This window comes from Amyelois transitella, chromosome 31 (genome assembly GCF_032362555.1).
Source record: "Amyelois transitella isolate CPQ chromosome 31, ilAmyTran1.1, whole genome shotgun sequence".
Classification (NCBI taxonomy): domain Eukaryota; kingdom Metazoa; phylum Arthropoda; class Insecta; order Lepidoptera; family Pyralidae; genus Amyelois; species Amyelois transitella.
In genome coordinates, this window is record NC_083534.1 from 2927697 (window position 1) to 2941972 (window position 14276).

Here is a 14276-nt window from a genome sequence, read left to right on the forward strand (position 1 = left end):
ATTTGAGATTCCATTCATATTAATGGAATTTAACTAGAAACGAATGTGCTCTATGTAAATAGCAAAGTTACGGACTCTGATGGTTCTGCTTCTTTTCTCTCTTACCTCGCATCGAGCGGGATTTTGTTGTTCCTTCAAATCAGATAAGTCTAATCTGCTAGTACTATATTTTCTTTCCTTTATTCAGAACACTGTAAAAAAAAACAATAAACAAATCATTGACACTTTTGAGTCGTCAATGTCAGTGTATTGTGTTATTGACTTATTGATTTGTTTTGTTTATATCGTGAGGTTATAATTATTGGAATTGTGTTTTCTATTTACATAGTTATCTAATTGTGAGTTGAGTGTAGGTATCTACCTATTAAAACTAAAACTCAAACAATACGTGTATAAAATTCCTGACAGTTGCAATTTTGTCAAATAAATAATTTCAAATTATTTTCTATCTTTTCTATCATGTCTGACATAGAGGAGCCCCCAGCGAAAATATTAAAAACAGAGGTGGGTTTCAATTATCTTAGCATTAGTTCTGATTACCTCCGCTCCCTGGGGAAGAGCCCGGGGTCCGAATATAACCAAGCTCCTTGGGTGCGGTTTTTATACGAAGCAACTACCGTCTAAATTAAGTTCCTAACCCAACTTGAAATACGGTTACATATTTAGATCCTGAATATGCAGATGTTCTCATTTTATTTATAACCAATATAAGTGTAACTACGAAAAGTAGGATTTAAATCTGTGCTCTTTGGAACAGATAGGCTTTTTTCAGTCTCATACTTTAACCACCTGACCATCCATTTTCTTTTATACAGAACTAGCTGTGTCCGCGACATCGTCCTTTGGAATAGTTATTTTGGGCATGATTGAAGCCCACAAAGATGAATAATTTTCCCTGTTTTTTTTTTTACATTTTCCATTATTTCTTCGCTCCTTATAGTTGTAACGTGATGTTATATAGCCTGTTTTATATGAATGGTCTGTTCAACACAAAAATAACCAGTAGTTCCTGGGATTAGTGCACTTAAATAAACAAACTTCAGCTTTATAATATTAGTATAGATGTAATAGTAAATACTCATTCTAAATGATCTTACAGTAAGGGAAAATATCATTAGGAAACCTGCACATTAAGGCAACTGGATGTGTAACCATGATTGATCCAACATTGGTTAGGTTTACCTGCAATGGTTGAGGACGTCAGATGGGAGTTGCTTAGTGTAACAACCAGAATCACCCACTCCAGGATCCTTGGTCAAAGGAGTGAGTGATGAGGATGCAACTGGGACTAAAGCCAGGAGGAAGATGTAAATACTTGTAGAGTGTTGTTTGAATTTCGAAAATGAAGAATGATGTGTGCGCGCCCAAAACGCAGCTACTCAGAATATAGCCGAGCTGAGAAGCCGTGTCTTGCGACAATCCACGTCAAGCTCTTGTTCATGTCGCACATTCTCGCCTTTTTGTGTTAAACATTTATTCATGATATCTCTTTCAGTCTTATTTTTGTTAGAAGGTTGTGAAATTAAAACCTAAATTCAAGGCATTCGCAGTCCTTCTACATACTCATTCTTCATCCTCCTGGCTTTAGTCCCGGTTGCATCTTCACCAATCTGGAGAGGAGCCTGGGGCATGCTTTTGAAGAAGTAAATAGTCATTCCCTCTACCTAATGATTGAATTTCAATTTCATGGCATGCTATCATAACTTGACCTCTGGAAACAAAAATGTAGACAAATTAGTCTTGTGTTCTTTTATTTTTAAAGTGGTTTTTAGATACAAGTTCTTAAGGGAATTTTTAGAATTGAATAACTTTTTAATTACAGATGAGCTCTAATAAGGCGGAGGAGAGTGAGATGGCTGAAGGCCAAGAGGAATGGCTTAGTGAGGAACTGCTCACCGATGATGACCATCCTAATGTAAGCTGCTCTTTGTTTACTTCAATACATACATATGATCACGTCTCCATCCCTTACGGGGTAGACAGAGCCAACAGTCTTGAAAAGACTGATAGGCCACATTCAGCTGTTCAGCTTAATGATAGAATTGAGATTCAAATAGTGACGGGTTGCTAGCCCATCGCCTAAAAGAAGAATCCCAAGTTTATAAGCCTTTCCCTTAGTCGCCTTTTACCACATCCATGGGAACGAGTAGACCTATTCTTTTTTTTTATTGGTGCCGGGAACCACACGGCACACTTTGTTTACTTCAATACATTTATGTTGCTGTCGATGTATGAAACAGTCCGGTTCTAAGGCTATCAAGAAATATATAAAACTAGCTGTCCTGGCTAATGTTGTTTTGCCATATAAATTAATTTTTAAGTAATTTCTAGTTTAAAAAAATGTTAAGTGTGAACAATCCCTTATCACTAAGGGGTATGAAAAATAGATGTTGGCCGATTCTCAGACCTAATCAATATGCTCACAAAATTTCATGAGAATCGGTCAAGCCATTTTGAAGGATTACGGGAACAAACATTGTGACACGAGAATTAATCATATTATGAAAATGAAAGCAGTTCCTATTGCTGAGCCACTGAATCTATTTCGATAAAATTTCTAAGTATTGGATATTTCCATAGAAGTGGTAATAAAAGGGGTTTTACTTTAACATGGGTGAAGCAGGAAAATGATTGTCAATCTTCTTATTCCTGGCTATAGTCCCGGTTGCATCCTCACCACTCCAGAGGGGAGCCAGGGGTAAGCTCTTGACCATGGATCCTGGATTGGGCGAGTCAGGTTTTTAAACGAAGCAACTCCCATCTGACCTCCGCAACCTTTGCAGAGGAACCTATGGTTACACTTCCAGTTGCCTGAATGTGCGGGTTGCCTCACGATGTTTTCCCTCACCGTAAGAGTTATATGCAGAAAAATGCTTGCAACTATATAAATATTGTATCAATGGAATGTGTTGATTAAAGCTCTGTTGTTTTTTTATTTTTAGGCGGATCCGGACAAAACGGATTCGAACCTGGACACGAGTCAGGAAGAGCTGGACGAGACGTTCCTGGACGAGGCCTTGCTCAGCGCTGACCACTCCATGGACAGCCACAACGCGTCACAGGGCACCAGCCAGGGGAATGTGCGACAGGAAAGTGGTAAAAAAATACATACTCTTATCATACTCCACCAGACGCAAACTTAGACTACGCAAATACACATACATATAGTTACGTTTACATCCCTTGCGAGGTAGACAGAGCCAACAGTCTTGAAAAAACTGATAGGCCATGTTCAGCAGTTTGGCTTGATGACAGAATTCAGATTCATATAGTTACAGATTGCTGGCCCATCGCCTAAAAAAATAAAATCCCAAATTTGTAAGCCTATCCCTTAGTCGCCTTTCACGACAACCATAAGAAAGAGATGGAGTGGTCGTATTCTTTTAATTATTGATTCAAACTTTTATTTATTTTTAACACCAGAAGCAAGTCAGGAGACCAAAAAAGACAAGCCGGAGACAGAGAGTATAGAACAGACATTGAACAACTTGGAGAACCAAAGCCAGGACTCCGCAGCGGAGCAGGCCGAGAGCCAGATAACTGAGAAGTCCGATGGGAATGATACGGACGATCTGTTGGTGAGTAATCTTCCTCCTGTCTTTGTCCCGGTTGCATCCTCACCTTTCTGGAGAAGAGCCCGGGTTATGCCTTTGACTGTAATTCCTAGATTGATAGATATGTTGGTAATTAATGTGTGTTTTATCATGTTTGACAGTTTTCAATGTATGTACATACATACATACATATGGTCACGTCTATATCCCTTGCGGGGTAGACAGAGCCAACAGTCTTGAAAAGACTGAATGGCCACGTTCAGCTATTTGGCTTAATGATAGAATTGAGATTCAAATAGTGACAGGTTGCTAGCCTATCGCATAAAAGAATCCCAAGTTTGTAAGCCTATCCCTTAGTCGCCTTTTACGACATCCATGGGAAAGAGATGGAGTGGTCCTATTATTTTTTTTGTATTGGTGCCGGGAACCACACGGCATTGGTAGATCTATTGGTAATTAATCGTTGTTTTATCATGTTTGACATTTTTCAAGGTATGTATAGGCATTTATTTAGTGTTCCTTAGTCAGAAGGTTCTCATAAAGACTGTTGGAAAGCTTTAGAGCTGCGAGTTTGTTTGTAATATCTTTATCTATACTAATATTATAAAGCAGAAGAGTTTGCTTGTTTGATTTGTTCTTCACCAGTAGTTCCTGAGATTAGCGCATTCAAACAAACAAACTCTTCAGCCGGGGCGGGTCGCTAGTTTAAAATAAATCAATTCTCATTTGTTTATTTTTTAAACACCACGTTTCAGCGTCTGCTCGGCGACAACGACGAGAAGACCAAGAAGAAAGTGCTGGTGAAGACCAAAGACAAGAAGAAGAACGGGGTGAGCAGAGTCCTGGCGGAGATGGAGAGGGCCGCGGTGAACGACGACGAAACGGGATCGAGCGACGATGAATACATATATAACGTGAGTAGACTTCGCCGCATACACATCGGCATCGCGCCGCTCCACGCCCGCGAGGCCCTCCCCTCCGATGGGAACTCCCAGAAGGAAGAAGAAGAAGTTAGTTTGATTTGAACTTAAATCAAAATTCAGTACACTCTGTACATAAATCTTTTTAAAATTGGCAATCCATAACATACGAGAGAATACATTGTTCAGATTTATATATTTATGAGATTTAATCTATATATATAAAACTCTTCCGTTACTGAGTGACTGACTGACAGACAACGCACAGTCGAAACTACTGGTCGTAGACAGCTGAAATTTGGAATGTAGGTTCCTTGGGATATGTAGGGGAGCACTAAGAAAGGATTTTTGGAAATTCAACCCCCAAGGGGGGGAAAAGGGGTAAAAACGTTTCTATGAAAAATCTTATTCCTTGGGTTTATAAACTTGAAACTTGGCATGAACACGTACATAGGCAAGTAAATATGTTTGACATTATAAGTTTTTTCAAACTACCCTCCAATCGTGATTTAGGGGGTGCGATTGGGTGACTGATTTATTAACGCACAGCCGAAACCGCTCGGTATAGGAGTCTGAGATTTTTGAAATGTCAACCCCCAATGGGGGGAAACGGGATAAACTGAGCCGGGGCTGCGGGAAAGTTCTAACGAGATACCGTGGCCCCGGAACGCAAAGGGCAACTGAAGGAACGAGGTGGGTTTTAGTCAGTAAAAGTCTGACACTCCCTTCCGTTCCACCCAGAGCGGGAGAGGTCATTTGATGATTTCCCATCCTTAAAAAAAAAGACTTTGTATGACAACTTTCAGTCGTCTCTTTAACATACATAATAACATACATAATTATGTACATACATGCTTAACATTAATAACATCACGCCTTTAAATCCCTATTTTGTGTTAACACTACCCATACAAACAGCTAAAAGGAAACAAGTGAAGAGACGAAATTTGTCCGCATCCATTTTCACCTAAATTCTTAACGTTAATGAGATTTACTTTTTATTATCAGGTCAACCTAATAGCCTCACATGTACGTATAACTTCGTAAGAATTTTCTTTCAACTCCTAACCGTTGAGGAGTTGTACCTTCCATCATCAGCTCATTCACATGGGATGATGACTATCAAACGCAAATACTTAAACAGATCTATGAAATTGTCAAAAACGTAATTGCCTGTAAATTTGAGGTTTGCCCTTGATTTCCCTGGAATACCATCATCAGATCCTGACTAGGTAACAACGGGACCAACTTGAAAGTATACTCTACCGAACAAAAAAAGAAGAAAAAGCCCTGTCGAGATCATTAAAAAACGCTATATATAACCGAATTACACGTGGGCGAAGCCGCGGGCGGAAAGCTAGTATTGAATATATCCCGTCTGACCTCCGTAACCTTTGCCGGGGAACCGGGTTAGGTTTATAAATACATACATATGGTCACGTCTAAATCCCTTGCGGGGTAGACAGAGCCAACAGTCTGGAAAAGACTGAATGGCCACGTTCAGCTATATGGCTTAATGATAGAACTGAGATTCGAATAGTGACAGGTTGCTAGCCTATCGCCTAAGAAAGAATCCCAAGTTTGTGAGCCTATCCCTTAGTCACCTTTTACGACACCCATGGGAATGAAATGGAGTGGTTCTATTTTTCTTTTTTGTATTGGTGCCGGGAACCACACGGCACTGTGGCAAGACTTGTAATTAAAATGTTAATTACAGAGTACAACGATACAAAAGTTGAGGGTTGCCAAGAATGCGATCGTGAGGAAGCCAGCTTCGAGGGCCGAGCCCGAGGATCTTAGCGACGGGGATGACGAGACTGACTGTGTAAGTTCACTTCAAAGCCTCTCATCTTATTCTTAACTGAGCGATCGAGTCAATATATTAATATTGTGAAGTTGACGTTGTTGAAGAAAATGCTGCAGTGCAGTTTGTTACCGCTTCTTCTGCACTGACGCCTTGGAAGCGGCAGTAAACTTAGTTTTTAAGTAATTTATTTGACGTCAACCAAGTTGTTAAACCATACGACAATTATTAAGCGATATAATAGTATCCTATAATAATGAATAAAATTTTTTAATTTGAATTTGAATTCAATATATATATATATATATATAAGGGACAAATTACACAGACTGAGTTAGCCTCGAAGTAAGTGCGAGACTTGTGTCACGAGATACTAACTAACGATACTATATTTTATAATAAATACTTATACTTATATAGATAAACATCCAACCCAGGCCAATCAGAAAAAGTTCTCATCATGCCCTGGCCGGTATTCGAACCCGGGACCGCCGGTGTCACAAACAAGCGTACTACCGCTGCGCCACAGAGGCCGTCAGATCGAGTCAATTTATGGATGAATAATTTTCCCCGTTTTTTTCACATTTTCCCATTATTTCTTCGCTTCTTATAGTTGCAGCGTTCAATTCGAACCAGTATGTAGTTCCTGAGATTAGCGCTTTCAAACAAACAAACAAACTCTTCAGCTTTATAATATTAGTATAGATGACAATAGGCTTTTTATTGTTTATCCACTATTTAATTTGAAATTGTTTTTCAGTCTTCGAACGAAGCGGTGACAATGAAGAATATATTCACGGTGAACAAGAAACGTAACAATGTGGCGTCGAAGAGCACGTCCAAACCGCCGTACCCCAGACAGAGTCAGGCGAAACAAGCCGTCAACAAAATAGAGAGTCGTGAGTATCCTACTACTATTATAAAGGCGAAAGTTTGTATGGATGTTTGTTACTCTTTCACGCAAAAACTACTGAACCGATTACCATGAAATTTGGTATGTAGGTAGCTGAAGACCCAGAATAACACATAGGCTACTTTTTATCCCAGAGTTCCCGCGGGATTGATAGGGTTTCCATGCGGACGAAGTCGCGGGCGGCCTCTATCCTACTATACTATTATAAAGGCGAAAGTTTGTATGGATGTTCGTTACTCTTTCACGCAAAAACCACTGAACCGATTACCATGAAATTTGGTACGTAGGTAGCTGAAGACCCAGAATAACACATAGGCTACTTTTTATCCCAGAGTTCCCGCGGGATTGATAGGGTTTCCATGCGGACGAAGTCGCGGGCGGTACTTACATACATAAGTTGATTCCTCATTGCTTTTTATGTGCGCTGCCTTTTTAATTTTGGATTTTCCTTTATATTTTGGTTGAATGGAAGAAATCCCATTGGGGATAAGTCCGCCATTGTACATATTCTTCTAAATCCAATATCTGTTTTGTAATTTGTTATATTTATTTTTATGTGCAATAAAGAGTTTACAAACAAACAAACAAACATACTTACATACATACTTACATACATATAATAACGTTTATATCCCTTGCTCGGGTAGACAGAGCCAACAGTCTTGATAATACTGATAGGCCACGTTCAGCTATTTGGCTTATACTGATAGAATTGAGATTCATAATAAGTGACAGGTTGCTAGCCCGTCGCCTAAACGAAGTATCCCAAGTTTATAAGCCTATCCCTTAATCGCATTTTACGACATACACGGGAAAGAGATTGAGTGGTCCTATTCTTTTTTCTATTGGTGCCGGGAACCACACTCAATTCTATCATTAAGCCAAACAGCTCAACGTGGCGTAACGTATCAGTCTTTACAAGACTGTCGGCTCTGTCTACCCCGCCAGCGACATAGACATGATTATATGTATGTATGTTTTTAATTTATTGAAATGTCCACTTAAGTACATCGACTTGCCACGATCCCTGCACACTTCTTTCGCTTCATCCATATTCGTAACTCTCTTCATGCAAGCTCGGCGGTTTCGGGCACTCTCGACCTGACCCTTTACCAGGACGTCCTTAATTTGATCAAGATACGTTCGTCTAGGTCTTCTCACTCCGACCTTTCCCTCCACAATCTCGGCGGTTTCGGGTAGGTACCTACTCTTTTTTTTCCGGATTAAATTTATCTCGCTTTTTTTTCTTTCTCATAGGAGTTCAACAAAAGCAGCCGCCCACCAAGACGCAAGTGACGTCAAAGGCTCCATTGAAAATCATCGGTCGCAATACTACAGTGAAGACTGTTAGGGCTCCGTCCGCCCCGGTCAAGGTCAACAGGAGGGTCAAGGAGGTAATTGAATGTTTGATTTTTTTATATAACCTCAAAGTGGATAGAGGTAGTCTCTGCCTACCCGTCCGGGAAAGAGGCGTGATTTTATGCATGTATGTATATAACCTTATCGCCTTAGTCGCCTTTTACGACATCCATCCAGATGGACAAGTCAGTCTTTTCAAAACTGTCGGCTCTGTCTATCCCGTAAGGAATGTAGAAGTTATGTAATGTAGGTATGTGTGTATTTTAATATAGTGCCGTGTGTTTCCCGAAACTTTAGAACACGATCACTCTATATCTCTTCCATGGATCTCGTAAAAGGCGGCTAAGGGAATGGCTAATAAACTTTGGATTCTTCTAGAAGTCGATGCTAGCAACCTATGACTTTTTGAATCTCAATTCCATCATTAAGCCACACAGCTTAACGCGGCCTATCAGTCTTTTCAAGACTGTTGGCTCTGTCCACCCCGCGAGGGATATAGACGTGACATGTGTGTACGTATGGTATGTATATTTGCAGGAATCCGCCCATGCCAACGAGCTGGATGAAATCATAAACGAAAATGAATTTATGGAAGAAGATGGAATCGATTTGAACGATGTAAGTTAATTTTCTGTGATTATTTAGTTATATAGGTTAGAAGTTAGAACCCGAATTTAGCGCCAACGTCAAAAGGTGGCGAATTTAACGCCACCTACAAAAAATGATGGTGATGATGGTTTTAATGATTATTTCATACTAACCAAAAATTAATTCTAAAATTTCATGTGCCCAACGTTAAAATTGTCGAAATTTCATACAAATTTACAACCCCTATTTCACCCCCTTAGACATGCAATTTTCAAAATCCAATTAATGGATTAATATTTTAATCTAACCGTAAATTAAAAACTAAAATTTCAAGTAATTATCCCACACTAAAAATGACGAAGTTTCATACAAACTTGCAACCCGTATTTCACCCCCTTAGGAATAGAATTTCCAAAAATCCTTTCTTAGTGGATCCCTCCTAATTAAAATCTACCTTCCTGCCAAATTTCATCTTTATTGGCCCTGTAGATTTTGAGATTTCGTGATTCCTAAGTGAGTGTTTTTCGCTTTTATATATATAGATTAATAATGCGAAAGTTTGTATGTCAGGATGTCAGTATGGATGTTTGTACTCTTTCACGCAAAAACTACTGAACTGATTACAAATGAAATTTGGTACTAGGTAGTAGAAGACCCGGAATAACATATAGGCTTCTTTTTATCCCGGAGTTCCCGCGGGATTGAATCCACGCGTACGAAGTCGCGGGCGGCCTCTAGTCTAATGTTCAGAGATCGGAATAGGTAGATTGAATTGGGGTCAATGAACTGAAACGTATATATTAATATGGACATGCCTCCGTCCGGGATTGCGGGATTATTAGGATTTTTTCCGGAAATTTTACAAGTAGGATGAAGAATATACGTTCACGGAAATTGTAGTCCTATGTTACCCGCGGACAATGTAGTTTACTGTAAGTGTAAGTACTGAAATGGAATCCCGGAAAAGAGGCTTATCCATGTTATGCTTTCTATGGTAATTCATGATGCAAGTACATAAAATCAATCTACCTATTCCGATCTCTGCTAATGTTACATAAATATAACCACGTGTTCAATCCGTTATGAATTTTCAGGATTTCGCGGTGAATTCAGACGAGGGAGTCGCGATAAAACGGAATAAGCAACAGATAATGAAACCGGAGGAAATGGACGAGGAGGTGCCGACTGACGCGGAAAGTTCCGACGGCGACATTAGTATGTACGATGTAAGTGTGCTGCACTGTGTTAATGATAGCCTGTACTACATACATACATACATATGGTCACGTCTATATCCCTTGCGGGGTGGACAGACTGAATGGCCACGTTCAGCTATTTGGCTTAAAGATTGAATTGAGATTGAGAATGATTTCAATCTCAACATACATACATATAATCACGTCTATATCCCTTGCGGGGTAGACAGAGCTAACAGTCTTGTAAAGACTGATAGGCCACGTTCAGCTATTTGGCTTAATGATAGAATTGAGATTCAAATAGTGACAGGTTGCTAAGCCATCGCCTAAGAAAGAATCCCAAGTTTGTAAGCCTATCCCTTTGTTGCCTTTTACGACGTCCATGGGAAAGAGATGGAGTGGTCCTTTTTATTTTTGTATTGGTGCCGGGAACCACACGGAACGAGTATTACAACTAATTATAAATAACTAGCGACCCGCCCCGGTTTCGCACGTGTGGATGCAAAGTATATAATAATGATAAATACATATACATAAAATCACGCCTCTTTCCCGGAGGGGTGGGCAGAGACTACCGTACGTCACAGTGAAATTTTCCATTACAGGAATTACCTTCATCGGAATCCGAAGATATGAATGATATGTTCACATTGGACATCAGAGCTGAACGGGCCAGCGACTACCTCCCCCTATTAGGTAAGATAAAACACACACCTTAATCTGTTTCATTCTTTTTGACTGACTGATTAAAAGCATTTTCAATTTCCTTACCAATTTTTGGCGTCAAAATCAGGGTATGATAGAATTAAAGGTTTTTATGAACGACTAGAGGCCGCCCGCGACTTTGTCCGCGTGGAATCATTCCCGCGGGAACTCCGGGATAAAAAGTGGCCTATATCTTATTTAGGGTCTTCAGCTACCTACATACCAAATTTCATCGTAATCTGTTCAGTAGTTTTTGCGTGAAAGAGTAACAAACATCCATACTGACATCCTGATATACTCACAAACTTTCGCATTTACAATATTAGTAGTAGGATTCCTGCTGGATCGTAGTCATGGGCGATCCCCAGGATCTTCTCAGGAAAAGGGCCCAAAAAAAGTGAGTACTTTTTGCAATGTGTGCTCTTACCGTGAGTGAAAACATCCTTGCAGTCTTCAAGGCTGTAGGCTCTGCCTACCCCGCAAGGGATGTAGACGTGACTTTGTATGTATGAAAACATCCCGAGGAATTGCAGGATTCCTCGGGTGTAATCGAGTCCAAACTGGATGTGAAATCATGATCCAATAAGAATTAAGGTTCCCCTGCAAAGGTTGCGGAGGTCAGATGGGAGTCGCTTTCTGTTTCTGATACCTGGACTCCTCTGCAGAATGGTGAGGATGTGACCGGGACTACAGACAGGAGGACGATATCTTGCAATGTGGCTTCAAATATCAATTAAAGAATTAGAATGAAGAAAAAAATGCGTAGGCAGAGACTACATCTTTCCACTTGCCACGATCTCTGCATACTTCGCTTCATCCACATTCATAACTCTATTCATGCAAGCTCGGCGGTTTCGGGTACTTTTGACCTGACCCTTAGAACTTAGTTTTAAGTAATTTATTTGACGTCAACCAATGTTGTTAAACCATACGTTTTGACAATTATAAAGCGATATGAACTATCCTATAATAATGAATAAAAATTTTGAATTTGAATTTGAATTCATCCACAGGTAACAAAGCTTACGATCTTCTCAACGGCGAAAAACGCCGCGTCGCTGAACACCTCAAGACTCTTCGTAACAGCGTCTCTCAGCTGTCTTGTAGCGGACAGAGGCAAGCGGATCAGCTCAGAAGGGCAGCTGTCACCTTGTCTGAGCTGGACGATATGCTAAAAGCTGCTTAACCTTGAAATATAGATATACATAGATACATCCTACTACTATTATAAAGGCGAAAGTTTGTATGGATGTATGGATGTTTGTTACTCTTTCACGCAAAAACTACTGAACCGATTACCATGAAATTTGGTATGTAGGTAGCTGAAGACCCAGAATAACACATAGGCTACTTTTTATCCCAGAGTTCCCGCGGGATTGATATGGTTTTCATGCGGACGAAGTCGCGGGCGGCCTCTAGTACATACATAAAATCACGCCTCTTTCCCGGAGGGGTTAGCAGAGTACCTCTTTCCACTTGCCACGATCTCTGCATACTTTTTTCGCTTCATCCACATTCATAACTCTCTTCATGCAAGCTCGGCGGTTTCGGGTACTTTTGACCTATATAATAATACTAGCGACCCGCCCCGGCTTCGCACGGGTGCAAAATTATAAATGTTATTATAAATAAAAACCTCCCTCTTGAATCACTCTACCTGTTACAAAAAACCGCATCAAAGTCCCTTGCGTAATTTTAAAGATTTAAGCATACAGACGAACAGACTAAAATAGCGACTTTGTTTTATACTATGTAGTGATGCTTAAATATAGATATAGGATCTGTATCAAATAGCAGAGACCCACCAACGCTACACTTATCATACAATCATATAGTAAACCCATTCAATAAATAATTAGTTGCCAAACAAAACACTAAGCATCTTAAAAAAAAAAAAAAAATATAGATATAGTTTAAGTGTAAATTGTGTTTCATTACCTGACCTTACTGACGTGGAGCGAGCCAATCTAATGGCGATAAAAGTACAATTCTTGCATGCTTATGATAGCCTAGTACTTTTGATTTGATTGACGGCCTCTGTGGCGCAGCGGTAGTGCGCTTGTCTGTGACACCGTCCCGGGTTCGAATCCAGGTCAGGGCATGATTAGAAAAAAACTTTTTCTGATTGGCCTGGGTCTTGGATGTTTATCTTTTTAAGTATTTATTATAAAATATAGTATCGTTGAGTTAGTATCTCGTAACACAAGTTTCGAACTTACTTCGAGGCTAACTCAATCAGTGTAATTTGTCCCGTATATATTTATTTATTTATTTACTTTGGCATGATATTAAGGCGTGGATTAGGTTCCCAAAGACGCGATGAGTAATTTCGAAGACAAGTTTAAGTGAGTGTGGTGACTCTTTGAGTCATTATGATAGCCTGGTACTTAAGCTGAAAGATGATGCTGGACATGGAAGATGGTTGATTGAAAATATGTATAGGAAATATGCTGAAAATAATAAAATATTTGCGCTGGTAAAGAAAAGATAATGCACGCTCAAAAAAGACTGTCATTTATTTTTCTAATTTTAAATTGCAAAATGTTTGTTTTACAAAGGAGTTCGGAACACTCTGAAGGAGTTCGTAACAATATGGGAGAGACGTCTCCCTTTTCATGGTCATGGTCATGTCACAGAGTTACCCAGCTCTCCTGCAGTGGGCAGAAACAAGCAGACCAGCTCCGTAGGGCAAATGCTGCTGAACCTTGAGATTTAAGAAATAAAGTCGATTTAAGTATGTACATTTTGTGTGTTTCATTTACCCGACCCAACTTATAGGTGGAGCGAGCCAAACTAATTGCGATGTATTCATTATATAGTTATTACCTACTTACCTAAAACATGAGACTCAAGTGTGGAGGGAATCGTCTGTGTGGGAAGGCCTCGACGAACGTATCTTGATCAAATTAAGGACGTCCTGGCAAAGGGTCAGGTCAAGAGTACCCAAAAACGCCAAAAGCTTGCATGAAGTGAGTTATGAATGTGGATGAAGCCAAACAAGTATGCAGAGATCGTGGCAAGTGGAAAGATGTAGTCTCTGCCTACCCCTCCGGGAAATAGGCGTGATTTTATGTACCTATGTAGGTACACGTGCCGTGTGGTTTTTGGCACTTTAGAATAGAACCACTCCATTTTTCCAATGGATGTAGTAAAATGCGATTAAAGGATAGGCTTATAAACTTGGGATTCCTCTTTTAGGCTATGGGCTGACAACCTTTCACTATTTCAATCTCAATT

At 39.9% G+C, this 14276-nt stretch overlaps 1 protein-coding gene across 2 annotated transcripts in view; it reads left to right on the forward strand.

The window, feature by feature from the left end:
- The first annotated feature begins 255 nt into the window (after window positions 1-255).
- Window positions 256-14276, forward strand: part of LOC106130084 (DNA ligase 1) — a 122387-nt gene continuing 108366 nt past the window's right edge. The window contains exons 1-12 of one of the 2 annotated variants that reach the window (XM_060953121.1): window positions 256-504; window positions 1823-1915; window positions 2943-3096; window positions 3424-3578; window positions 4310-4468; window positions 6192-6299; window positions 7039-7177; window positions 8449-8585; window positions 9088-9168; window positions 10233-10364; window positions 10940-11030; window positions 12053-12272. In XM_060953121.1, the coding sequence (XP_060809104.1) occupies window positions 460-504; window positions 1823-1915; window positions 2943-3096; window positions 3424-3578; window positions 4310-4468; window positions 6192-6299; window positions 7039-7177; window positions 8449-8585; window positions 9088-9168; window positions 10233-10364; window positions 10940-11030; window positions 12053-12225 (1467 nt within the window). In that variant the 5' untranslated portion in view covers window positions 256-459 and the 3' untranslated portion in view covers window positions 12226-12272. Of the gene's footprint in view, window positions 505-1822; window positions 1916-2942; window positions 3097-3423; window positions 3579-4309; window positions 4469-6191; window positions 6300-7038; window positions 7178-8448; window positions 8586-9087; window positions 9169-10232; window positions 10365-10939; window positions 11031-12052; window positions 12967-14276 lie in introns of those variants that run through there. The other variant, XM_060953120.1, reaches the window with a different exon arrangement.